Source organism: Canis aureus, chromosome 14 (assembly GCF_053574225.1).
Source record: "Canis aureus isolate CA01 chromosome 14, VMU_Caureus_v.1.0, whole genome shotgun sequence".
Classification (NCBI taxonomy): domain Eukaryota; kingdom Metazoa; phylum Chordata; class Mammalia; order Carnivora; family Canidae; genus Canis; species Canis aureus.
The window spans coordinates 26,063,319-26,088,791 of NC_135624.1; the positions used below are offsets into that span (position 1 = coordinate 26,063,319).

The following is a 25,473-nucleotide window of genomic DNA, read 5'->3' on the forward strand; positions in this document are numbered from 1 at the left end:
GCAGCACAGAGCACCGCTGACTCCGGCCGAGGGGGCCAGGGGCCGCGGCGCGATGCGCGTCGTGGGGCGCGGGGGACCCGCCCGCCCTCTCCTCCCCGCCTTCCTCCCCACACGCGTCTGCCCGACTCGTTCTTGCCCACGTCCGGCCCGACGCGTCACGTCCCGCTGCCCTGTGCGGTCCCGCTCCCGGACCCCGCTCCGCCAACGCCCGCGGGACGCACGGCACCGCCTCCGCTCAGGCGGCGGCTCCGGGGGGCGAGGCGGCCGGGGCCGGGGCCGGGGCCGGGGCAACCCACCGACGGGCCCAGGGCAGGGCGCCACCGCCCCCCGCGCCCCGCGCCCCACGCCCCACGCCCCCACCCCACACCACGCAACATCGCCCTAGCGCCTCACCCGGCGACGCCGCGCGGGCCGCGCCGCCCGCCATTGGCCAAACGCGACATAGCGCCATCTCGGCCTACCGCGCGGCGCGCGCCCGGATTGGTCGGCGGCGGCGGTGGGCGGGGCGGGTGGCCGGCGCCCCGCCCCCTGGTCCTCGCCTGGGCGGAGCCCCGCGGCCGTCCCGTGGCGCGGCGGGCGGAGGGTGGGCGGCGGTTACTCTGGTTACCGCCCAAGCGCCGCGCGGGATGCTGGCGAGGAGGCCGTCCGGAGCCGCCGCCGCCGCCGCCGCCGCCCGCTGAGCCAGCTCCCTGGACGCCGCCGTTGCCCCGCGGGGAGACTGAGGCGCGGAGCGGGAGGCGCGGGGGCCGTGACCCGGGGCGTCTGCGGGGCGGGCGCGGGCGCGGGCGCTCCCAGCCTCGGCGCGGGGCGGTGTCTCTCCGCGCTCCCCCCCGGCCAGGCCGCGCCCAGACGTCTCCCCTCCGCGTCCGCCTGCCGAGGGGCACCTGCTGCAGGTGAGCGAGGACAGTCTCCGGCCCGGCGAGCGCACGTCGCCCGCGGAGACGCCGGCGGTAGGTGACCCGGGGACGCCCGTCCGCCAGGAGGAGACCCATGGATTGGCGGCAGGACGGGGGTCTGGTCGGGGGCTGCGGGAGCAGGCGGTTTTTCAGCACTGCCTGGTAAGTCCGGACGACTCTGCCCCTTGACATGCTCTTACACCAGCCCGCTGCGATTTCGTAGATTCCGCGGATTTGGGTTGTTACCCTGCGACGGTGCTTGCTGGACCCCGGCCGCTTCCTCCTCCTGCTTTTGGTGGCACGTTCTGGGGAGCACCTCGGATCGCCAGAACCCTACAAAGAAAAAGGAGGATCTCCGCTTTGACCCCGGGGCACCGGCGGAGGCTCCGAGCCATGTGGACCTTCTTGGGCATTGCCACTTTCACGTACTTTTACAAGAAATGCGGAGACTTCGTGTCTTTCGCCAACAAGGAGCTGCTGCTGTGCGTGCTGGTGTTCCTGTCCCTGGGCCTGGTGCTCTCCTACCGCTGCCGCTACCGGAGCGGGGCCCTCCTGGGGCGCCAGCGGAGCGGCTCCCAGTTCGCGCTCTTCTCAGATATTCTGTCGGCCTTGCCTTTCATTGGCTTCTTCTGGGCCAAGTCACCCCCGGGATCAGAGGATAAAGAGCAGCCTGCGTCTAGGAGGGTAGGTGGAATTTTAAGTGGGCAAACGAGCAGAGCGTGTTCTTTTAAAATTAGGATTGGGGATCGATCGCTCAGATGTGAATTTTCCTCTTCTCTCCAGGCCAATAGGCGACAATTTAGATACTCTGCTAGGAATCCCCATTTAATTGTCATGTTTTTTTTTTTTTTTTTTTTTGTTTGTTTCTGTTTTTGCAAGCTCTTGACTCTTCTGGGCTTCGTCCTTGCCACCGGTAGGAGTGAAGGAGAAGCTTCATTTCAGTTAGTGTTGGTTGAGCCAGTGCTAAGTGGAATTGATTTGGTTATGAATATAGATTTGGTTATGAAAGGGGAAATGTTAGAATTTCATTTTGAAGGCAGACGGAATCACTTTCTGCCATTGGGGAAAAAAATGTTTTACTTAAATCCTTGGGTAAGGATCTTATGTGTACCTGGGGAGAAAGCAAGCGGCTGCACGTTAAGCCCACTGCTTATAGATGACAGCTAGCTATGGCGAGTAACGGAGCAATTCGAAAGGCTAGTGGAGTAAAAAGCAGTTCATTTTATTAAAGTCGTGGGCAAAAATCCCCTCCTCTCCCGATGCCTGTGGGGCATTGAGGAAATCTATGTAGCAATGCCCTGAATCGTGTCGATAATTGAGTAAGGTCCACAGTTTGGTCATGTTCCTAATTCTGAGGCTAATCTTTAATCACATGTGAAATTATGCCTCCTGCAAAGACAGCAGAGGAGGACAATAGTAGGTGAGAGGGAGAAGAGGTCTGGCTTCAAAGCCAGAATATTTAGGGCCTGTTCGCTTTTCCCAAGAGCACCAGAAGATTTTAAGCAGGGGAGTAACAATACCTGATTTTAACTTTTTATTTATTTATTTACTTAATTTTAATTTTTACTTTTTAAGATTTTTATTTTTATTTATTTTATTCATAGAGAGAGAAGCAGAGATACAGGCAGAGGGAGAAGCAGGCTACACACAGGGAGCCCGACGTGGGACTGGATCCTGGGTCTCCAGGATCACACCCCGGGCTGAAGGTGGTGCTAAACCGCTGCGCCACTGGGGCTGCCCTAATTTTTACTTTTTTAAATAATTTATTTATTTGAGAGAGAGAGAGAGAGAGAGAGAGAGAGAAAACACAAGCGGGGGGAGGGGTAGAGGCAAAGGGAGAGGGAGAAGCAGGCCCCTGCCCCCTTGAGCAGGAAGCCTGATGTGGGGCTTGATCCCAGGACCCTGGGATCATGACCTGAACTGAAGGCAGACGTTTAATCAACCCAGGCCCCCTGATTTTAACTATTTTATATTATTTTTTAAAGAATTAATTAATTAATTAATTAATTTATGAGAGACCAAGAGAGAGAGGTAGAGACATAGGCAGAAGGAGCGGCTGGCTTCCCACAGGGAGCATGATCAGAACTCTGTCCCAAGACCCCAGGATCATGACCTGAGCCAAAGGCAGGCGCTCAACTGTTGAGCCACCCAGTCTCCCCTGATTTTAACTTTTTAAAAAGAGCATTTCCAGTTGGTATGTGGAGAGTGGATTGCAGGGCCACGAGAATGGGAGCAGGGCTCTCAGGTGAGAGACTACAATAGGAGGCCAAGTGAGGGGTGGTAGTGATTTGGAGTTTGGGTGAGTGGCCTAAGAAAGTAGTTTACTCCTGGAAGGTTCTAGACCTGCATTATTTTACTGTATCCACAGTACAGATTAGTAAGGCCTATAGAAGGGAGGACTTGATTGATAAGTTTTGCTCCACCAACTTCTGGCTGTAAGACCTTTGGCAAGACCTTTGTTTCTATAAGAATCAGTTACCTCTTCTATTAGATGAGGATGGCACCAGTCTTGCTGTTAGTTGAGGAATTAATTTAATGTGGTCTGTAACTGACAGATAAAAAGTAGCTATTATTTGTCTAAAGGTAATGTAGACCTTTAAAGCAATCTTTTGACTAGTGCTTTGAGCAGCAATAATGGTGAGTATGGCTTGGAGCAGTGGCAAAGTAGGGAGAGGGAATCTTTAATCTCAGTTTGGAATCTTTAGTGTTGTCTCAAGTACCTAGGACACCAAACACTAGTATAGGTGGCTGGAATGTGATTACATCATGTGATGTTGAGACATTTTTGGGAAGGGAAAATTCGATTGCCAGCAATCAATGGTTGGTTCCATTTTGTAAATGCCTCAGGCTTTCTGCTTACTCCTAAATACCAGGGAGGTGATAGACTGCATTGAGCACTGAGTTCCTATTAGTGCCTCTCCTGACCATTCTCTGGATGACTGAACTAACTCAGGTGCCCCTTTCAGGATTGTGTGTGTGTAACAGGGAAAACTTAGGAAGAAGAACTAATAATAAGTGGCTAAGATGACAAAAAGGGCTTATCTTGCTCCCAGAACAGTATTTTAAGTATAGTCAGTTATTCTGGCCATCAAGAAATACTTACGGGAAGTCTTCTCTTGGTAAAGGACAAAAAGATCATTTCTCTAAGAGAAATTATAAAAAATGGAATGGACAAGCCCCCAGTCCTCGTAGAGTAAAGGAAGACCAAAGTCCCTATAGAGTTAAAGAAAGAGTAAAATCACAGAGAATCAAAGTTCTAAAAGATTTTAGGTTTTATTTCCTTCCTTTTTGTCTGAGGTCTTTTATTAAAGTCCCTTCAACATGGCATTTGGGCCTATCTTAATCATTATAGCGGTGTGTGTGTGTGGGGAGACCCCAAGGAAGATTGTTCCTTGAAATTCTGTATCTGAAATGTCTTTATATTTGTCAATCCACATACCAAGAACAAATACTTATTTCAAACCTGAATTACTCATGTTAAAAAACCCAACAAGCAGTGTTATTCTCAGTGGACATAGATCTCTCAAAACAGGACTTTTTCATCTTCTTATGAATAAAGTTTTCATTGTCAGCCCAACTCGTAATAGGTTAGATGTTTATTCCTAAATGAACCAACTGTCTGAGTAGGCTTTCTTAGAGTGTCAAAATGGCGCAAATTAAATATGTTCTCATATGGGTTTTTTTTTTTTTTAAAGATTTTATTTATTCATTAGAATACACAGAGAGGAGACAGAGAGAGAGAGAGAGAGAGAGAGAGAGAGGCAGAGACACAGGCAGAGAAAGAAGCAGGCTCTATGCAGGGAGCCCGACGTGGGACTCCAGGATCGCGCCCTGGGCTGAAGGCAGCGCTAAAGCGCTGAGCCACCCGGGCTGCCCATGTTCTTATATGTTAAAGACTTAAATGTGAACAGGTCCAATCCTAAGGGACAGAATGAGTTATTTTGTCCTTTCAGAATTTTCTTGAGTTAAATAATTCTCAATTAATAGATTAATAGCCAGTATTTGACAGTCTTTTTGTTACATAAAAGTGATTTTAGGGTAAGATAGGTTTTTCAGATGAAAATCCAGAAGGAGAAAATAAAAATAAATATGGAAACATGTAAAAAGCGCTGAATAGTTTGCAACATGAAGTTGAAATAGAAGCTGTGTGTGATCTGCATCTGGTAGGTGTCTGGTATGTATTTGAAGACTTGAGTAATTAATGATAGAATTTTCCCTATAATAAGTCTTTGGAGCACCTTGTAAACATTATTTATATTTAGCTTGGTATGGTCTGTCTAACTGCATTTTCTAAATATATGTGGAAAATATATTTAATTTTATTGGGATATTATACATTGTAAATGTATTTTTAATTATACATTTTAAATGTTATTTAACTGAATATTTTGATATGCCTGGTTTTATATATGATCTGGATTTAAAAACAGCAGTGCATTTGGTTTGATAGTGTTTGGGATGTAGCTTTTGCCTAAGATGGGTAAGTCCAGAGTGTCTATATAGTAGTACCATGATTTAAGGATAGCAAATGTGGATATATAATTAACATTTTTTTTTAAATAGCACAAAAAAGGAACCAGTATTTCAGAAACAACCTTAATAGGAGCAGCTGCCTCTTCAATACCTTCTCAAAATGACCCAGAAGTTATCATTGTGGGATCTGGTGTACTTGGCTCTGCTTTGGCAGCCGTGCTTTCCAGAGATGGAAGAAAAGTGACAGTGATTGAGAGAGATTTAAAGGAGCCCGACCGGATAGTTGGAGAATTTCTGCAGCCAGGTGGTTACCGTGTCCTTGAAGACCTGGGTCTTAAAGGTAGGTTCATACTAATTTTGGAGGAGTTATGTAGTATAAGCAAGCACTTTTCACTTTAGACTATCCTATAACTGGTAAAAAGAGAATTCCAATTTATTTACATTTCTAAAAGTTACTGTTTACCAACAAATCTGCATGGAAATGAGAGCAAAGGAGAAAATAAGCATTTAGTGTATGAGGAGATACAATGAAGTGGCTACAAAATAGAAATGGTCAAAATTAAGATTGGAAAACCAGAATGAGGTCATGAAATTTAGTGAAAGGTGAAGTACAAAAAAAAAAAAAAAGAAAGGTGAAGTACATATTATTGGTGAAGTACATATTATGTCCCTTGTATAGAATCTTTTATTTAAGCATCATCTGTTAAACCAATGTTTTTTAAGCACTGACTATTCATTTAGGGAATACTTACTCACTGTCTACTTTGTGTGAGGTGCTGGACTTGGTACCGAGGATATACTGGTGAACAAGACTGATTCATTGGTCGCTCTTAAGGAGCTTGCTTGGCTCATGTGGTAGGGAAGGTAATATAGGAAGTATGAGCCTTGATTCTGGAACTAGATTACCTGGGTTTGAATACCCACCCAGGCACTAAAAAAGCTGTATAGCCTTGGCTAGGTTATTCATCCTACTGTCTACCAGTTTCTTCATCTGTAAAATGGGCATTTCATGTGAGTCCTGGCCTCATAGATTATTATGAGGATGAAACAAATTCATATACAGAAAGCATTCAGAACAGCATCTGGTATATAGTGGGCACTATGTAAATGTCTGCTGTTTTATACAAGGAGCTGAAAAGGTGAGCAGTCTAGCTAGGAAGTGTTAGGTGATGAGGAAAGGAGAATGGCTTGAGGTTAAAGTTGGAGAGATAGGCGGTAGCACATCATGGAGGGCTTTGCAGTCAGTGGAGCAGGAGTGTGACATGACCTGGCTTATGCCTGTATAAAATGGCTTCAGACCTTTGACATCTACTCAAAATAACAGACACATTTTACATCCTGACCCAGCACACACAGACATATATAAATTTGACGGAAATTCATTTCATTTTACTTTTTAAATACTTGTCACCCAAGTACATGATTCACAAGTTGGAATTCATTTCATGATTTACCATTGACTCACACCCTGTAGTTTTAAAAGTCATGTGGACCTAGGGTGGTGGATAGACTCTGAGATTGTGGCAGTGGGGTAGCAGGAATCAATGCAGAGTCCATTACGAACTCATTGCTAAGTCCAAGTGATAGATGATGGTGGTTTGGGCTGGTGTGGTGGCAGAGGATATAAAGAGAAGTGGACAGATTGATGTTCAAATTAAGAGACAGAAATGGCGTGACTTACTAAGGGATTGGTGTGAGATAACGAGGGAGGAAGGCAGTATTTTTTTTTTTTTTCTTTTTCGGGATGGGAGAAGGCAGTATTAAAAATCATTCTGAGGTTTTGTTTGAACAGCTGGTAGATGGTGGTATCATTTGGTGATAAGAAGATCCAGAGAGGAATGGGCATTGTGGATAGTTTGTGGGACATGTTGAGATATCCAAGTGGAGAAGTTAAGTTGCATATATGAATCTTGATTGCAGAGGAGTGGTTTGGACTGGCTGGAATTAGACATTTCAGAGGTGTCAGCATATTTGTTGAAGTTAAAAGCCACAACAATGATGGAGAGAACACATAGGGAGAAAAGAGAAGACAGAGTAAACCAAGTCCTGGGAAACTGATATTTAAAGATCAAGCAGGTGCCATTTAATCCAAGAGAGAATGTTTCTAGTAGGAGGGAATGAGTATATGTCAAGAAAGGGAAGGACAGCTATGCTGTGGTTTGCTAATGAAGCTCAGGTTAGATGAACATAGAAGAATGATTTGGCAATTTGGAGGTTGCTTGTGACAGTGACAAGATGTTTTAGCAGAGTTATGGGGATAAAACCCAGAGGGAAATGACTGGGGTTAAAAACATTTGAGATCAGAAAAACACTCTTGAGTGTTTAGGAAATAGGGCAATAATGAGACGTAGGTGTGAGGATAAAGAAGGTGTATTTTGGGAGCGCCTGGGTGGCTCAGTTGGTTAATTGATTGGTGTGACTCTTTATTTCGGCTCAGGTCATGATCTCAGGGTTGTGCAGACACAAATTCTTTGAGGAGTGGGGAGGAGGATAGTGTTGACTGTAGTATGAGTGAAGGGGAGAATAGGTAAAGAATGGTTAGATCACAGGGGTGCTGAATCCATGGGATTTTATACCCTGATATATGGTTTTGGCTTATGTTCAAAGGGAAGCCATTGGAGAATATTAAGAAGAGGAGTTATTCCATCTCACATTTTAGAAGTGTGATTAAAAATATTATTTAGAAATAATTATGTTACTCTGTAGAAAAAAGAGTAGATCATAAAGTGGCAAAGACAAGCAGGGGGGCATGTCAAGAGGCTATTGCAGAATCAGAGTTGATGGCTTAGAACAGGATCATAGCAGTAGAGAGGTGGGAAGCGGTTATGTTCTGGAAACACCTTCCAAAGGAAGAGTCATTTGGACTTGCTGATGAATCAGGTGTTAGGTATGAGAGAAAGAGGAGTCATGGTATTTACACAAGACTAGACATTACCAGGCCACGTCCAGACCTGATCCCTGTGGTACTCAGATGTGTAGAGATGAGTGTGGTGAGTGGGAGTCAGAAAGCTGGGACCGAGGAAGAGCAGTCAGTGAGGAGGAAAAGCAAAAGCACACAGGGCTGAGGACCGAAGTGGAGAGAGTATTTTATGAAGAAAGGAAGTTCCATCTCCGTCTTTTTAGGTTTCTTAACCACCACCTTACATGAGAGGTTCACTTGAGACAGATGGGGCAATACCCTGAGACAAGATTTTGTTACTCTTAGAGTTGAACATCAGGCAACCGGAAATGCTCTCCAACTAATGACCATACATAGAATCATTTAGAGATCTGATTTCAAGGGACATCACCAAGGTTGTGGTAATAAGCCTTAGTAGATTTTTATATGTAGTTTATGCAAGAGTAAGGAGAGCCTCTAAAGTATTTTAGCCAGTCCACATACCATGAATACCCTTAATAGCAAAAATAAGAGTCCTTATTAGCATTCATTTTTACTATTAATTTCCCCTGAAGTATGATGAGATGTGGATAATAGAAACACTTGGAATAGTTACTTTTTGGAGTATGGATTTTTTTTTTTTTTTTTTTTTATTTATGATAGTCACACACACAGAGAGAGAGAGAGAGGCAGAGACACAGGCAGAGGGAGAAGCAGGCTCCATGCACCGGGAGCCCGACGTGGGATTCGATCCCGGGTCTCCAGGATCGCGCTCTGGGCCAAAGGCAGGCGCCAAACCGCTGTGCCACCCAGGGATCCCTGGATTTTTAATATAATATATACTGCTCCTTCCTGAGTATGAGTTTTTATTTTTAAATTTTTAAAAATATTTTATTTATTTAGGGAGTATAGGAGCAGGGGGGAAGGGAGAGAGAGAATCCCAAGTAGACCACGCTAAGCGTGAAACCTGATGCGGGGCTTGATCTCAGGGCCCTGAGATCATACTTGAGCTGAAATCAAGAGTTGGGTGCTTAACTGACTGGGCTACCCAGGTGCCCCCTGAATATAAGTTTTTAATAATTGATTGCCCTATGGCTTAAGCTTAATATCTAGAATTCTTAAAATTAACACATTATAATTTAAATGCTATATTTTAGAATGAGTCATAATATCTAGTAGTTTGACTTTAAAGTTGCTTTCCATCCTTAGCAGAGGCAGTTTTTTAGGTTTTTTTTTTTGTTGTTAGTTTTGTTTTTTCTTTAACTTGCCTCCTTATAGCGACTAATGCTGCATTTTTTTTAAATGTAGGAAGTGTTTTCCATGTCTTTTTTTTTTTTTTAAGATTTTATTTATTCATGAGAGACAGAGAGAGAGGGAGAGAGGCAAAGACACAGGCAGAGGGAGAAGCAGGCTCTATGCAGGGAGCCTGACATGGGACTTGATCCCGGGAATCCAGGATCAGGCCCTGGGCCAAAGGCAGGTGCTAAACCACTGAGCCACCCAGGGATCCCCTTTCCATGTCATTTTATCTGATATATTGACCAGTAGTCTGATGTCATAAGTGTGGAGCTTTATGATTAATAGATAGTGAAAGCTGTAAGTTATGTCACTGGCTTCAAAGTTATTAACATCTAGTATTCATGAAGCATGAATTTCATTGAAATGTAGGATACTGTCTTCTTGTCTGCTTAAGAAAGTAAAAGTATTCTAAGTCTGCCGTATTTGATTTTATCAATGAGGTTGAGATAGGAAGAGATGTAAAGAAATCTTAAATTAGACCTTTTTTTTAAAAAAAAAAAGATTTTATTTATTCATGAGAATACACACACATGCACAGAGAGAGAGAGAGAGAGAGAGAGATGCAGAGACACAGGCAGAGGGAGAAGCAGGCTCCATCCAGGGAAACTGATGTGGAACTCGATCCAGGGTCTCCAGGATCACGCCCTGGGCTGAAGGTGGTACTAAACCACTGAGCCACCCAGGCTGCCCGTAGACCTTCTTTATATACTTATCTTAAGATAGTTAATTAACCCAAGGGAAAATTTTGCTGTGCCACTACTATATGTTTTATATTTTCTGATGTGTTCTAAAATTGGCCAGTTTAAACATTTCAAGTACTTCTGTATTATAGTTATGGGTTAAGAAAAACTCAGCAGCTGAACAAAGAATTATAGAAATACCAGATGGGCTTCAAATATCTAGGTTGGAAAAGATTGGCAATTTCCTGAGATCCAAATTAAATATTACTGCCAATTGGCAGCTTTTAGGATATCTGTGTACTTTTCCCCGACTGAATTTTAACTGTAATAATTTAAGAACCATAATAAAAAACTAGTTTTGTTTCTGGGTCAGATGTATGACAGTATTCATCCAGGTTGTCCCTGCCTGGATTTTAAGTGCAATTAAAAAACATATCAGAAAACTAATTTATTTTGATCTTAGCCTAGATGTGTGACAGAACTGTTTATGAAGATTTTCTTTCATCTATTTCTTTCATTCTTCTAATGTACTTCATCTTAATATATTAACCACTATGATTTTAGGCCTATGTATAGTATCTTCTCAGTTGATACTTCATAATGTACTCTTTCTAACTTAGATTAATATTTAAGTTGTTTTCAGTTTTTTTTTTTTTTAAGATTCTATTCATTTATTCATGAGAGACACACAGATAGAGAGAGAGAGAGGCAGAGACATAGGCAGAGGGAGAAGCAGGGAGCCCGACGTGGGACTCAATCCCAGGTCTCCAGGATCCTGGGTAGCGCCAAACTGCTGAGCCACCTGGGCTGCTCTTTTCAGTTATTCTTAATTAGAGATAACACTATACTGAACATACTCTTTCATATAACTTTAAAAATTATTAAAAATTATAAGTTAGATCTTTAGGATGAGCAGTAGATGAATTTACAAGACTAAGATTATTACATCAAAGGATGGGAACTTCTTGGTTTTTGATAATTATTGCTACAGTTACTTTCTTAAAATGTTTTTAGTTTATAGTATGACCAGTAAAATCTGCATTTATCAGTTTTATTATAATATCACTGGCAATTTTGATAGATTCAGTATCTTACTATTTTAATTTATTTCATTGATATTTTTAAATTAGGTTTTGAACATTTTTCCTGCTATGTTCAATATTTCCGTGTTGCTTTATATGAATCACCCATAAGCTTTTCACTTGTTATTACTAGGGTCTTAATACTTTTCCTATGGAATTTAATGAATACATTTTATATATAAATATTAACCTTTTTGGAGTATTACAGATTTGCTAAGAAGGTGTCTTCTAGACACATTAAGAATTCTGAAATAGGGGCACCTGGGTGGCTCAGCGGTTTAGCGCTGCCTTCAGCCCAGAGCGTGGTCTCAGAGTCCTGGGATCGATTCCCGAATTGGGGTCCCTGCATGGAGCCTGCTTCTCCCTCTTCCTGTGTCTCTGCCTCTCTCTCTCTTTCTGTCTCTCATGAATAAATAAAATCTAAAAAAAAAAAAAAAGATTTCTGAAATAGCTTTATTAATGTCCAGTTGTCGAAATGGTTTCATCGCATTGTGAAGACAGAGACTCATTTTTGATGGCTGCTTGTCCTCTGGTGCCTCATACAACCCTGGGCATGTCAACAAAATTGACTTTTTTGAACTGAACTGTTTTGCAGATGCAGTGGAAGATATTGATGCCCAGGTGGTAGATGGCTACATAATCCATGATCAGGATAGCAAATCAGAGGTTCAGATTCCTTACCCTGTGTCGGAAAACAGTCAGGTGCGGAGTGGAAGAGCTTTCCATCATGGAAGATTCATCATGGGTCTCCGGAAAGCAGCTATGGCAGAGCCCAAGTAAGACTACTTGGATATATAATGTTAGAAAGACGCATTTAAACATGGCCCTTGCACAAATACGGTCTTGTCAATTGTCATTGATATTTGGGTATGGGCTGGAACGTAGGTGTACTAAACAGTAAGGTAGAAGAACGTTAGATCTTCAGTGCCTTTGTCAAGAATATCATATAGAGGATTTCTGTTTGAAGGACACAGAACTATTGAGATTTTTTCCTTTGGCTAAATGCATTGTGCAGTTTTGTTTTTATGTTGTGGGACTTTGGAGGATGCAGTTATAACTGAAGTCTAAGTCCTTTGCCTGTTTTGGGAGTTGGGATTTGTGCTTATGGTATTTCCTGTTAAAAGAACAGAGGATTTCTTTTCTCTTAATTATTAACTTCTATTTGCCCCTAGTCTTTAGGCACTATAATTGAGGAAGTTTAACACATGAGAACCCTCATGTCTTTGACAAAGGCTTAAGTGTTGAGAAAGCAAGTGAAGAAGTAAGTGGACTTACCTTGGGACTGAGCTTTCTACGTTCATGGTAGAAACATGGGAAAATACACAAAAATAGAAGATTGTAAAAATTACCCATGATTCTTCTGACTAGAAGTAATTATTCAGTACTCTGAATAATTTGGTGGATAAACTCCCAAAATCAGTATTTTCCCATTTGTGTATACATTTGTGTGGTGCCTAAAGTTTTTCTGCATGTATTTTTTTAATTAATTGAGGTAAAAATCTCATGTTACTTTAAAAAAATCATTACGTTAGTATATATATGTATTCAATTTCAAGAAGTTAGGAAATGAAAACCACACGTACTTCATTCCAGACCTTCTATATGTACATGTCTGTACACGTGTGTGTGGTTTACATGGGTAAACTGGAGATAAGGAATAAGGAATTTATTATTCCCTTTTTAAATTGTTCAAGTGTGCTACTGCATGCTATATTTCTGTTTATCTTTTAGTACAAAGTTCATTGAAGGCATCGTGCTACAATTATTGGAAGAAGATGATGCTGTGATGGGAGTTCAATACAGGGATAAAGAAACCGGGGACGTCAAGGTGAGAGATAGCAAATGTTAGCTCTTCCTAAGAGACGTTTTTCCTTCTTTTTCTCCTCCTTTGAAAAATAGGCCCACCAATTTATTCATCTGATAGCCTGAGTTCTAAGTGAGCCATCTGCAGCAGAGTAGATTTCAGATGGCAACACGTTGCAGACATGCACCACTAGATCAGTAGTATTTTTTAAAAATATTTTACTTATTTATTCATGAGAGACACACAGAGAGGGAGGCAGAGATATAGGCAGAGGGAGAAGCAGGCTCCATATGGGGAGCCTGATGCTGAACTCGATCCCAGGACTCTGGGATCATGACCTGAGCCAAAGGCAGATGCTCAACCACTGAGCCACCAAGGTGCCCCTAGATCAGCAGTGTTAAAGATTGAAAGGAGAAATATACACTTGCAGAGAAGCAGAGGGGACCTGGAAGGTGAAAAAAGGAAGGGTTCAACATGAATGAAATGATTAGGATAAAATAAATAATTGTTTTAATCTGAAAGGAGGAAGTAAGAATCCCCGCAGAAATAGAGTAAAATAGTTGCTAGTACATGCTCACGTTGGTTTAGTAAGAGTAGAGAAAGTGAAAGGCTAATCTGTTGGTTCTCCTGGGCTGATCCCTAGGGTCACCACCTAGAAACTCTGATGGGGGTGACTGCAGGGTAATATGGACGCGTATATCCATTCATACAAAATTTCTTTTAAACCCTAGCCACTGAGTGAAAACACCATGTAAAGTTAGAAGATTCTAGGATAAACAGTGGAGTCGTCCTTGGACTTTGTGATGAGATTCAGTGTTCTGTGGTCCACACTTGCTTTGTAGTTGTTCATCATTAATCCCAGATGGTTTGGATGATAGTGCTTCCAAAGCAGACAGTCCATCTCTAGAGAGTGGTCATTCATTAACCTGAGGCCAGTAGCAGCTTCTTCTTTAGTGTTATCTTCTGTAATGTCCAATAAAATACGTAAATATTTTCCAAGAACGCACTATTTATTTATTTATTTATTTATTTATTTATTTATTTTATTTTTAAAGATTTTATTTATTTATTCATGAGAGAGAGAGAGAGAGAGAGACAGACATACACACACACAGGCAGAGGGAGAAGCAGGCTCCATGCAGGAAGCCTGATGCGAGACTCGATCCCAGGACTCCAGGATCACGCCCTGGGCCAAAGGCAGGCGCTAAACCACTGAGCCACCCAGGGATCCCCAAGAATGCACATTTTAAAAGAATGGTCCTTTTACTGTTTATTTCTGGCTGTTTAGCTGAGTGTTGTTTATCTTTGTTGTAGGAACTCCATGCTCCATTGACTGTTGTTGCAGATGGACTTTTTTCCAAGTTCAGGAAAAACCTGATCTCCAATAAAGTTTCGGTTTCGTCTCATTTTGTTGGCTTTCTCATGAAGGTACTAGAGAAATGTAATGGTAGAAAAATGACAGCAACTTGAAATTTGAAAATTATTAAAATATTTTGTTTTATTTCGTTTTCTTCTAGAATGCACCACAGTTTAAGGCAAATCATGCTGAACTTATTTTGACTAATCCGAGTCCAGTTCTCATCTATCAGATTTCATCTAATGAAACTCGAGTACTTGTTGACATCCGAGGAGAAATGCCCAGGAACTTAAGAGAATACATGGCTGAAAAAATTTACCCACAATTACCTGGTAAGAAATAGGATTTCATGCACACTGTAATCTGCAGTCTGAAAGCAAACATCACAAAAGGCTGTCCATCTCCAGTTCTCACAAAAGCTGGGTCTAAACTAGGTCAGAGAGAAGAAAGGCAGGTAAAAAGTGCACCCCATCGGTCAGGTGTTCTGGAGCTGAGCTGTTTAACTACCACATACAGAAATCTCCAAATTAAAAGAAAATAGTTTCTTTCTTTTTTTAGTTTTTAAATTGTGACTCAGAACAAAACTCAATTATATTTACAGGAATATGGAAATATTCGGCACTCAACAAGGTAGAATTCACAATGTTTTGCAATGAATCTAAAAAAGTTACTAGACAAACACTATTTTTGATGAGGAGAAAAATCAATTAATCTATTAAAACCAATCTGGAATGGCATTGATGCCAGAATTAGTAGAGAAGGACATTAAAACAGATATTGTAATTGTATTCCATATTTCTTAAAAGTTAGGGACGGAGAAGATATTAAAAATACCGTATCACACCACTTTTTTAAAAAGATTCAAATTGAGCTTTTCGAAATGAAAATCACAGTGCTTAAGTTGAGAAATGTACCAGTGGGATCAATGACAGATTAGACATTGAATAAGAAGAGATCCATGGGTTTAAAGGCATACCAATAGAAATGATGCAAAATGAAGCAAAGTAAAGAGTTTTGTTTTGTTAAGAAAATAGTTTCAATAGAATTTTATATATTAATTTAAATCATTGTTTTCAGAATAATTATTAGTGTTGGGAAAGATGGCACTTTTTAAAGGTAGTCTGGATAGTGGAAGGTCTCTGAATCCTTGAACTGTCTCTCCTACTTCATTACTTTTGCGCTTGCTTTTTGGAGAAACTGTAGCTACCATTGATTGAATATCTACTGTAAGGAACCTTCCAAACATAATTTCATTTATCTACACAGTCACCCTCTGAGGTAGGGTTTATCATTATCCCAGTTTTATTGATGAGCAAACTAGGAGTCAGGAAGACCCTCTAAGGATAAACTCTTAGCCAGTGGTGGAGTCAAGGTCGAGGCCAGGCATGTCGGGCACCGTGAGCGATCTTCAAGATCAGTTTTAGTTTGGAATTGAATACAGAAAGTCTTCGTGAGATTTCAGACATATTTGTAAAAACACTCCTAAAAATTACTTTCTGGCATTTTCTTTTTTGAGAACGGGAAGATGTAAGTTAAAGTAAAAATTTAAGATATTAATTAAAATATTAAGCATATTGATAAAATTGAGGGGGAACCCTGCTTGCCAGTTATGATGTGATTGTAGTAATAGGAAACTGTCTTTGGTAGGAGTATATTTTGTTTAAAAATTGTTTCTTTTTCAAGAAGTTTTTTTTAATCTAAGTGAACATACTCTGTTTAATAACAGAATATTAAGAAGTATGAAGGTATACATGGACAAACTTAGATTTCTTTTTTTTAAAGATTTTATATATTTATTTAGAGATTGAGAGAGAATGTGCGAGCAAGGTGGGGAGGGGCAAAGGGAGAAGGAGTCTTAAGCAGACTGTGCTGAGCGAAGAGCCTAATGTGGGGCTCCATCTCATGACCCTGAAATCACAACCTGAGCCAAAACCAAGAGTTGGATGCTTAACTGACTGAGCCACCCAGATGCCCCAAACTTAGATTTTTAATAATGACATTTTCAACATTTCAAATCTTTTGCACTTCAGCCATTTTTGACGCTTTCAGAGGAAAAATGACTTATTCACATTTAAGAAAAATAATATATTTTTAGCGTTTTTTTCTTTTGTTGTAGATTGCTTTTCCTAATCTAGAGGTTTAGAACAGACTGCTCTGAGATCATGGTGGGAAACCATTTATAGGTTTATATTAATCTTTTTAGGTTATTGAAATTCTCCTTGTAGGAATGGAATAATTTCAGCTTAGGCATTCTGTTCCTGTATTCCCAGATTACATTGGGAACTGTATAAAAAGACATTTCTTTTTCTTTCTTTCTTTCTTTTTCTTTTTTTTTTAAGATTTATTTATTCATGAGAGACACAGAGATAGAGGCAGAGAAGGAGGCTCCTCACAGGGAGCCCAATATGGGACTCGATCCCAGATCCCGGGATCAGGCCCTGAGCCAAAGGCAGACACTCAACCGCTTAACCACCCAGGGGTCCCATATTTTGTTTTCTATATGACTTAGAAGCAAAGAACTTTAAAACTAGGGAGTATCTCAGAGATGAACTCTTCCCAGCATTTCATATTATAGATGAAGAAACTGAATCTCAGAAAGGTAGAGCTCTCTACAACTTACATTTTTTCTGCCATACGTATCCACCTGCTGTTTGTGGACTGCTAGTATATCTATTATTCCCAGAATATGGTGGTGAAGGTAAATTAAGTGTTAAATATGATCTCATCTCCTCTGGATTTGCTTCACTCTTCTTAGCTTTTTTGTTCATCCAGCTGTCTGTGTATCTATTTACATTAAATTTTTCTCAGATTCCTTAGCATGAATAACTAGGTTCTTAATGAACAATTGTAGTAATAAAATAATTAGTTCTTGATTTATCACAAGGCATATGTAATATGTATAGGACATATATTATTATATGTAACATATAATAGAAGGTATTTTATACTTGATAAGAACATATGACAATTAGAAATTGAAAGTTTATAAACCATTTATTTGGTGGGGTGGGATTTATTGCAGATCACCTCAAAGAACCGTTCCTGGAAGCCATTCAGAATTCTCGTTTGAGATCTATGCCAGCAAGCTTTCTTCCTTCTTCACCAGTGAACAAACGAGGTATTATTTTATTGGGGTGATTTTGTAAAGGGTGTCCTACGTATTCAACTTTAATATTCCAAATGTAACGTGATAGAATGTATGCTACTGGGAATCATATGTGGGACAGAGAATTGGTTACTGTGTATGAACACATTACTAACACCAAAATTAGTTTTATGATGTCTTTGTTATTTAATATTGACTGTGTATGTCATTAGACTTGTTATTGGGGCTATAACAGTTAAGTGTAGTCCTAAATATATGGAAGGCAATTTTCCTTTTTTTTTTTTTCAAAAGATTTTATTTATTTGAGAGAGAACACAAGCGGAGAGGAGGGGCAAAGAGAGAGGGAGAAGTAGACTCCCCGCTGAGCAGGGAGCCCGATACTGGGCTGTATCCCAGGACCCCGAGATCATGACCTGAGCAAAAGACAGATGCTTAAGTGGCTGAGCCACCCAGGTGCCCCTAGAGAAGGCAATTTTCTAGTTGAGGGGTATAAACTGGTAATTTCAGAACAGTGTTGATAAATGCTGTAGTAAAAGCCCACTCATGGTACCACGAGATTCACTGTGAAGGACAGTATACACGGCAGGGAGGGGAGCTTGTGAACTGTGGGGTGACTGGGGAAGACATGTCTCAGGAAATAAAACTGGAGTTGGGACATGAGGGATTAGTGGGAGTTCATTAGGTGGAGTGAAATGAGGGACTTCTAGGTAGAAAGAATAATATCTGCAAAGGCCAGGATGGCTGAGAGATGGTGGCGTTTTCAGAGAAGTCCAGTAGTTTCCTAAGGCTGGAGCACAGGATAGGTGTCAGAGGGGTAGTAGAAAGGTAACGTATTTATTTAAAGCTTAGTTTTAATCTTGTAAGCAGTGGAAAGTCATTGAAAAGTTTTTTTTTTTTTTAATATGATGGCTTTATTGAGATGTAATTCACAAATCATATAGCTCACCCATTAAAGTTTACAGGTCATTAGTTTTTATTTTTATTTATTTATTTATTAAAAGATTTTATTTATTTATTCATGAGAGACACAGAAAGAGAGGCAGAGGGAGAGGGAGAAGCAGGCTCCATGCGGGGAGCCCGATGTGGGACTTGATCCCGGGTCTCCAAGATCACACCCTGAGCTGAAGGCAGATGGCTCAACCTCTGTGCCACCCAGGGATCCCATAGTTTTTAGTATATTCATAGATACATGCAACCATCACCACAGTCAATTTTAGAACCTTTATATCACCCCAAAAAGAAACCCTGTACCCGTCAGCAATCACCGCTCATTTTCTCCCAACTCCTAGCCCCAGGCATCCACTAATTTGCTTTTTGTATGTATAGATTTGCCTATCCTGGACATTTCCTATGAATGCAATCAGGGGATCCTTTGTAATTGGCTTCTTTGAGGTTCATCCATGTTGTAGAATGTCCTTCATTTGTTTTTGTGACCAAGTAGTATTCCATGTGTGGAAATACTACATTTTAACTATCCTAATTCATCAATTAATAGATATTTGGTTTGTTTCCACTTTTTGTTATTATGAACAATGCTGCTGTGAACATCTGTGTATGAGTTTTTGTGTGGACTTAATACTCACTTTTTTTTGGGTTTAACTGTTTAACTCTTTGAAGAACTGTCAAACCAATTTCCAAAGGGGCTGCCCCATTTTACCTTCTCATTAACAATGTATGAGGGTTCCAATTTCTCCACATCCTCACCAACTTTATTTATTTATTTATTTATACCAACATTTGTTATTATGTGTCTTTTTGCCCATACCCATTCTAGCAGGTGTAAAGTGACATTTCATTGTGATTTTGATTTGTATTTCTCTGATGGATAATAATGCTGAAAATCTATTCATGTGCATATTGGACATTTGTATTTCTTCTTTGGAGAAATGTCCATTCAGATTGTACATTTTTTAATTGGTCAAATTAAAAAAAAACTTTTATTGTTGAGTTCTAAGAGTTCTTTATATATTCTAGACATAAACCCCTTATCAGATAAATGATCTGCAAAAACTTCTCTCATTCCATGGGATTGTCTTTTCACTTCCTTGAAGATGTCCACTGAAGTTTTTAATTTTCATGAAGTCCAGTTTATCTGTTTGGGTTTTTTTGGTCAGTTCTGCTTTTGAGGTCAAAAGTCTTTGCCCAATCCAATGTCACAAAAATTTACTCCTGTATTTCCTTCTAAGAGCTTTATAGTTTTAGCCATTGCATTAAGGTATTTGATCCATTTTGAGTCATATTTTGTGTATGATGTGAAGAAGGGGTTCAACTTCATTTGTATATGGATATCCAGTTGTCCCAGTACCATTTGTTGAAATGACAGTTCTTTCCCCATTTAAGTGTATTGGAATTCTTGTCAAATTAATTTTACTGTAAATGTAGTAAGAAAATGTATTTTTTTCAACAATATTTTGTAGTTTCAGAGTATTTTACATCCCTTTGTTAAACTTACTTCCAAGTATCTTATTCCTTTTCATGCTATTGTAAATAGACTTTTCTTAATTTCATTGTAAGAATCTTTATTGCTAATTATAGAAGTACAGTTGATTTTTGTATATTTATCTTGTATCGTGAAACCTTGCTGACCTCATTTATTAGTTTATAATAGTTCATTGAAAAGTTTTAAATAAGGTAGTGGCATGACTAGATTTTTATTTTAGAGATCTTATTCTGATATGTTGTAGAAGATGGTTTGGAGGACGGGTCAGGCTAAAGCTTATATTAAGGCTATGAATTGTTCCATGAAATGGTGATATAAGGTTCAAACTCAGGTTGTGGCAATGGAAATGGAAGGAATGGAATCGTGTGCTCTATAGGATGTGGGATGCATGCAACTTGGTAACTCATTGGCTATTGTAGTAAGGGAGAGTGAGTTCTCTTGATGGGTTTCAGGTTTCAGGGTTAGGTAATTTTGCCAGCTATTTGCTAATATTGGAAATATAGGAAAAGGAATGTAAGTTTAGGGAGGTGTGTAGGAAGAGGTGAGGAGTTCACTTTTGGACATGCTGGGTATGAAGTGCCGGTAAGGCATTGCGTAGATATGTATAAATACCACCGGAAATGTGGGTGTGGAACTCCAAAGAGAGGTCTGAATGGGAGCTGTCGGTATACTGTTGTTCCTGCACATAAGCAGATTGAATTTGCTATGGAAAAACATGTGTAATAAACTACTAATCATATAAATAAATGAACACAGAGCAGAATAAAGAAGCCAATGCCAAATTGATATAAACAACATGCCAACAATAATTGGTGGGATTAGAAATGTTCTGTGGAGAAGGAGGAAAAAAAGCTATTTGTAGTTTGTGTTTTTTAAATGAAAATATTAGAGTAATACATAAAAAATTTGAATTAATATTTAGAAGCTTCCTTTTTACAATATTTATTATATGTATTGTATAATTAGTTACAAATATAGTATATTGGGACATTGCAGAAAATTATCCATAATTTTGCCACCTTGACGTTATTATTATGGTTCTCTATTTCCCTTTCCGATTAAATTAAATAAATGCTTTGCTGAAATGTCCCTGTAAGTGTTGGGTCATTAACCACGCTGACAGTGGCCTGGGAATCTTAGGAAGCAAATATTGCTGACCTCTTCATTTTTTCTCTTGTGGGAGACTTGCTTTTTATGCCCCCAATTTTTTTTTTTTCGTGAAAGAGGCCTTATAAATATTTTGGCATTGTTTGATTTAAACTTAGATTCACATGTGACTTTCATGAGGGCAGGGACCCTGTTCTTGTTCTTACCGATCCCCAGTATCTGGGACATAGTCATTAATAAATATTAATTGAATTTTTGTCTCAACAGATTGTCGTCATGATTTGCTCCCTTGTATTTTCACGTTATTTTCTAGTTCACATTCATAATGTGTATAAATTTACAGAATTTTTTTGTCTTAAGCGATGCATCCAAGATGATGTCATAATCTAAATTCTCTCTTTCATTACAGGTGTTCTTCTTTTGGGAGATGCTTATAATATGAGGCATCCTCTTACCGGAGGAGGAATGACTGTTGTTTTTAAAGATCTAAAACTATGGAGAAAATTGCTAAAGAGTATCCCTGACCTTTATGACGATGCAGCTGTTTTCCAGGTAAGATAATAAATTATTCTTTGTCAAAAATGTCTCAGTGGATCTCTTTCTGAATCTAAGAGGAATGGGGACTTCTGGGGGGAGATCTGTACTTAGGAACCTGGTTCTTAGGCAGTCTTGTTCAGGTGTAAAGAACCTGTGGACCTGTGCAACCCATGAATCTTACAGCATTTCTAAATTTCTGTTTGAATATCATGTAACGTTGGGTTGCATGGACTGCTTTGCTTATAATGATAGTATATTTAGCTTCAGAGTCATGGAACTCATTCCTCTGGAGATCTTTTGTGTGTATATGTGAATGATAAACATAAGGCATAATTGTTTATAGATGGTGCTCAGGATAAACATCAGTTTGAGGGGATTATAAACATTAATTTATGCTTTCCCCCCAACCATGTAATAAGTGATCTTATTCCTTTTTAGGCCAAAAAATCATTCTATTGGGAGAGAAAAACATCTCATTCCTTTGTTGTGAATATCCTTGCTCAGGCTCTTTATGAATTATTTTCTGCCAAGGATGGTAAGTATAGATATTTTTTAATGAAAACTACCAAACTGCAGATTTTAAGCCCAGGAAGGGAACTTAATTATAAACAAGTTAGTGATTAGGCCAGAAATAGAAATGTTTCTCGAGTCTGCTAACTCCCAAGTGGTGGCCCTTTGTAACTCCCTCCTTGAGCAAGACTTTCAGCCTCTAATCATCATATATTCACCACTTTGTGCGGAAGCATTAGAAAACCTTCCTAGCACTTCTTCAATGATGTATCTTTATTAATTCCTCTGGTGCAAATCAGCTCATGCATATCCACAAATCCACAAAGTTGTGATGGAGGATCTTTCTGGCCATGAATTAAAATGTAATATAGTTGTTAATCTTTCTCTTCCTGAACACTAGTTTCAATTTCTGTTCAAAGTAGTATTTTATAAAATGAGTATAAGCTGCAGAACAGGTTTAGATTTTATCTCCTATTAAAATACACAAGTAGCAGAATGCATCTACCTTTTACTCACCTGAAATGTTCCCATGCTTTTGTTTTTGTTTCCATATTGTAAAGTGATGATGGTCAGTCTGTATATTAAGGAAAATATGACTTAGCAAAAGCAGTATTAGAAATGAAGGAAGAGGCGATCGTGCCACCTCCCAACCCCAGCAATGTAGAGATTAGTTAATGAGACTGGACGTTTAGGTTTTCGGGAATAAATGTAACTCCAGTCCTGTTATTTCAGATATTTATAACAAAGCTACTTCTGTGAACTGGCCAGGGTCCTAGTGGTCTATGCTTTGGTGGCTTCAGTACAAAAGATAATATAGTACAAATACCTTCTGTATGCATTATTCTTGCTAAAAGAAAAAAAAAACCCAACTCATTGTGATTTGCCAGTCAAACCTCTCTTGCTAATTGCCATGGGTGGATGGGTAAATAAAAAGACAAGAACCAAGTTTTGAGTTTTTCTAAGTCTTTCTTTTTAAGCTTTTCTTAAACTCTTGATTTTCTTACGTTTCAAATTTCAATCTGCCAGCGTACAACTTGTACAACGTACAAGAATGTTATGAAAGACTAGAGGAAGTTTATTGGAGTAAGTTTACCTATTACATCCTTTTAAAAATCTGTTCTAAAGAAAAATCTAGGTATACCTGAAAAGAACATTTATTCCAACTAAAAAAATTGTTAGGTGATAATACTATGTTGTGAGGGTTTAATGAGTCACTCTGAAAACCCATACAGATCTAAGGCATTGTTAATGTTGACAGCTCTTCTTTTTACTTGATAATTTACTGCTCAGAGATGTAGGTTGAATATCTTAGAGACTGGGAATTTGGTTTCTAGAATTGTGTTCTTATGACAAAAAGAATTCACAAAATATTTGCATCACTTAATGAATTTACAACAGTCAAGGAAATAACTTTTAAACAACTTTTTAAACAACTTTCTTCCAAATTTTATTTTAGATTCCCTACATCAACTAAGAAAAGCCTGTTTTCTTTATTTCAAACTTGGTGGCGAATGTGTTGCTGGTCCTGTTGGGCTGCTTTCTGTGTAAGTTGCTTTAATGACACAGAGGAACCAGATCTGATTTTCTTTGGAACGCTCTGTTTATAATTTACTGCAAGTCTTTCCTCCCTTCTACATTTTGTCACTTTTCTATCCATTAGACTCCCAATCAGAAGGTAGCTCAGAGAAATGAAAAGCGCAACATTTAGCCCTGTGTTTTACTTCTGGGAGAACAGTCCTGATTAAAATAGGAGCTGGTTTTTTGCTGGTGGGTTTAACCACATGATCTGATCCGTGGGGGCCATGAATTGTCAAGGAATTTGTATTTAAAATGTACTTCAATTAGGGTGCAGGGACTTGTGAAACTCACTCGTGGTTTTGACAGTGCAGACATTTGTAGAATTATTCTTGAAAAGTCTGCGCAGTAAATTTCTCTAAGTCAGGTCTGTTCATAATTACCTATAATCTGAATGTCAATTCTGTTACATTTTGAAAAACCTAATACTCCCACAGATTAGGCCATCCAGGTCCTTCTGACCAAGATGTCAAGATTAGTGAAAGAATACAGCTCCATACGTGCAGTTTATGTCGACCAGGCTAAGAAGAGTTCTAAGGGCTTTTTGTTGTCTAAGAACATTTACTTGTCCCTGCTATCAGAATCAGAGCGCAGGTAACACAAGCTTCCAGAGTCCTTTCCTCTAGAATGTAGAATATGTGTTTAGCTTTATAGATGGGACATAATTAGAACCTTTCTATGAGTACATTTTATTTTTATTTTTATTTTTTTTTTCTATAAGTACATTTTAATTGCTGGGTCTTACTAATACATGTTTTTTTTTTTTTTTCTATTACAGCCTGTCTCCTAACCCTCTCATTTTAATCGGACACTTCTTTGCTGTGGCCCTCTATGCCACGTATTTCTGCTTTAAATCGGAACCTTGGATTACAAAACCCCGAGCCATTTTCAGTAGTGGTGCTGTATTGTACAAAGCATGTTCTGTAATCTTTCCTCTGATTTACTCGGAAATTAAGTACCTGGTCAATTAAGCTTACAGGGGAACCATTTGCAAATGAATATTTGGAACTCGCCAAGTCCTAAGAGACTTTTGGAAGAGGATGTACATAGCATAGAACTATCCCACTTCTAAAGTGGAAACTCTCGGACCAAGATTGGGGTTAATTTGTTTTTGAAGTTTTTTGTATATAAACATGTAAATACATACTTTGCAATTTAAAATGAAGGGTAAAATAGACACTTAAATGATTGTTATCCTAGATTAGTGCTAACACTGAGGAATTGCAGTTTTTCTTTTGAATTTAGTAGCTGGGAGGAGTCATTGTGGGACTTACAAATAAAGTGAAGAATGAACTCTCATGTCTTTTTGTCTTTCGCGGACTTGATGAAAGTTTCATGATCCTGGGAAGGAAAACCAAAGCAGAGGGTGGAAAATGCGGAGGGAAGCCTGTTCTGTGAAATAATGTGTTGGGGAAGTTCCCTTAAAAATCTCTGGACTTTATTTTCCTCATGTATCCACCGAGGCAACTTGATAAAATTCTCTTCTGGGTTCTTTGAATATACCCCTTTCCTACAGGAACGCAATCAGGGCTTTGTAAGTTCTACTCTAGAATATGAATTAGCCAGGCTAGGCTTACTTCAAGAAACAGTGTATGAACAAATTTGCACTCGTAATATCTGGCCTAATGCTTAGAAATCAGAATTCACTGGGTTTTAGTACATTTGAAGAGATTATGGACATCAGAAAGGTATCAAGGAATTTCAGTAAATCCCCAGGTACCACTAAAGG

The 25,473-nt window shown here is 39.7% G+C and overlaps 1 protein-coding gene across 2 annotated transcripts; it reads left to right on the forward strand.

Annotated features, from left to right (window-relative positions):
* Window positions 1-755: 755 nt before the first annotated feature.
* SQLE (squalene epoxidase) lies at window positions 756-25,037 on the forward strand. 2 transcript variants are annotated; one of them, XM_077847188.1, is made up of 12 exons: window positions 756-893; window positions 1,120-1,580; window positions 5,460-5,709; window positions 11,904-12,084; window positions 13,040-13,136; window positions 14,427-14,540; window positions 14,630-14,801; window positions 17,492-17,587; window positions 21,532-21,674; window positions 22,098-22,194; window positions 23,626-23,713; window positions 24,523-25,037. In XM_077847188.1, the coding sequence occupies exons 2-12, from the start codon at window positions 1,290-1,292 to the stop codon at window positions 24,713-24,715; spliced, it is 1,722 nt and encodes a 573-aa protein (XP_077703314.1). In that variant the 5' UTR covers window positions 756-893; window positions 1,120-1,289; the 3' UTR covers window positions 24,716-25,037. The 2 variants fall into 2 exon arrangements, with proteins under 2 accessions (XP_077703314.1, XP_077703313.1); XM_077847187.1 differs by having other exon boundaries at window positions 790-950.
* Window positions 25,038-25,473: the final 436 nt, after the last annotated feature.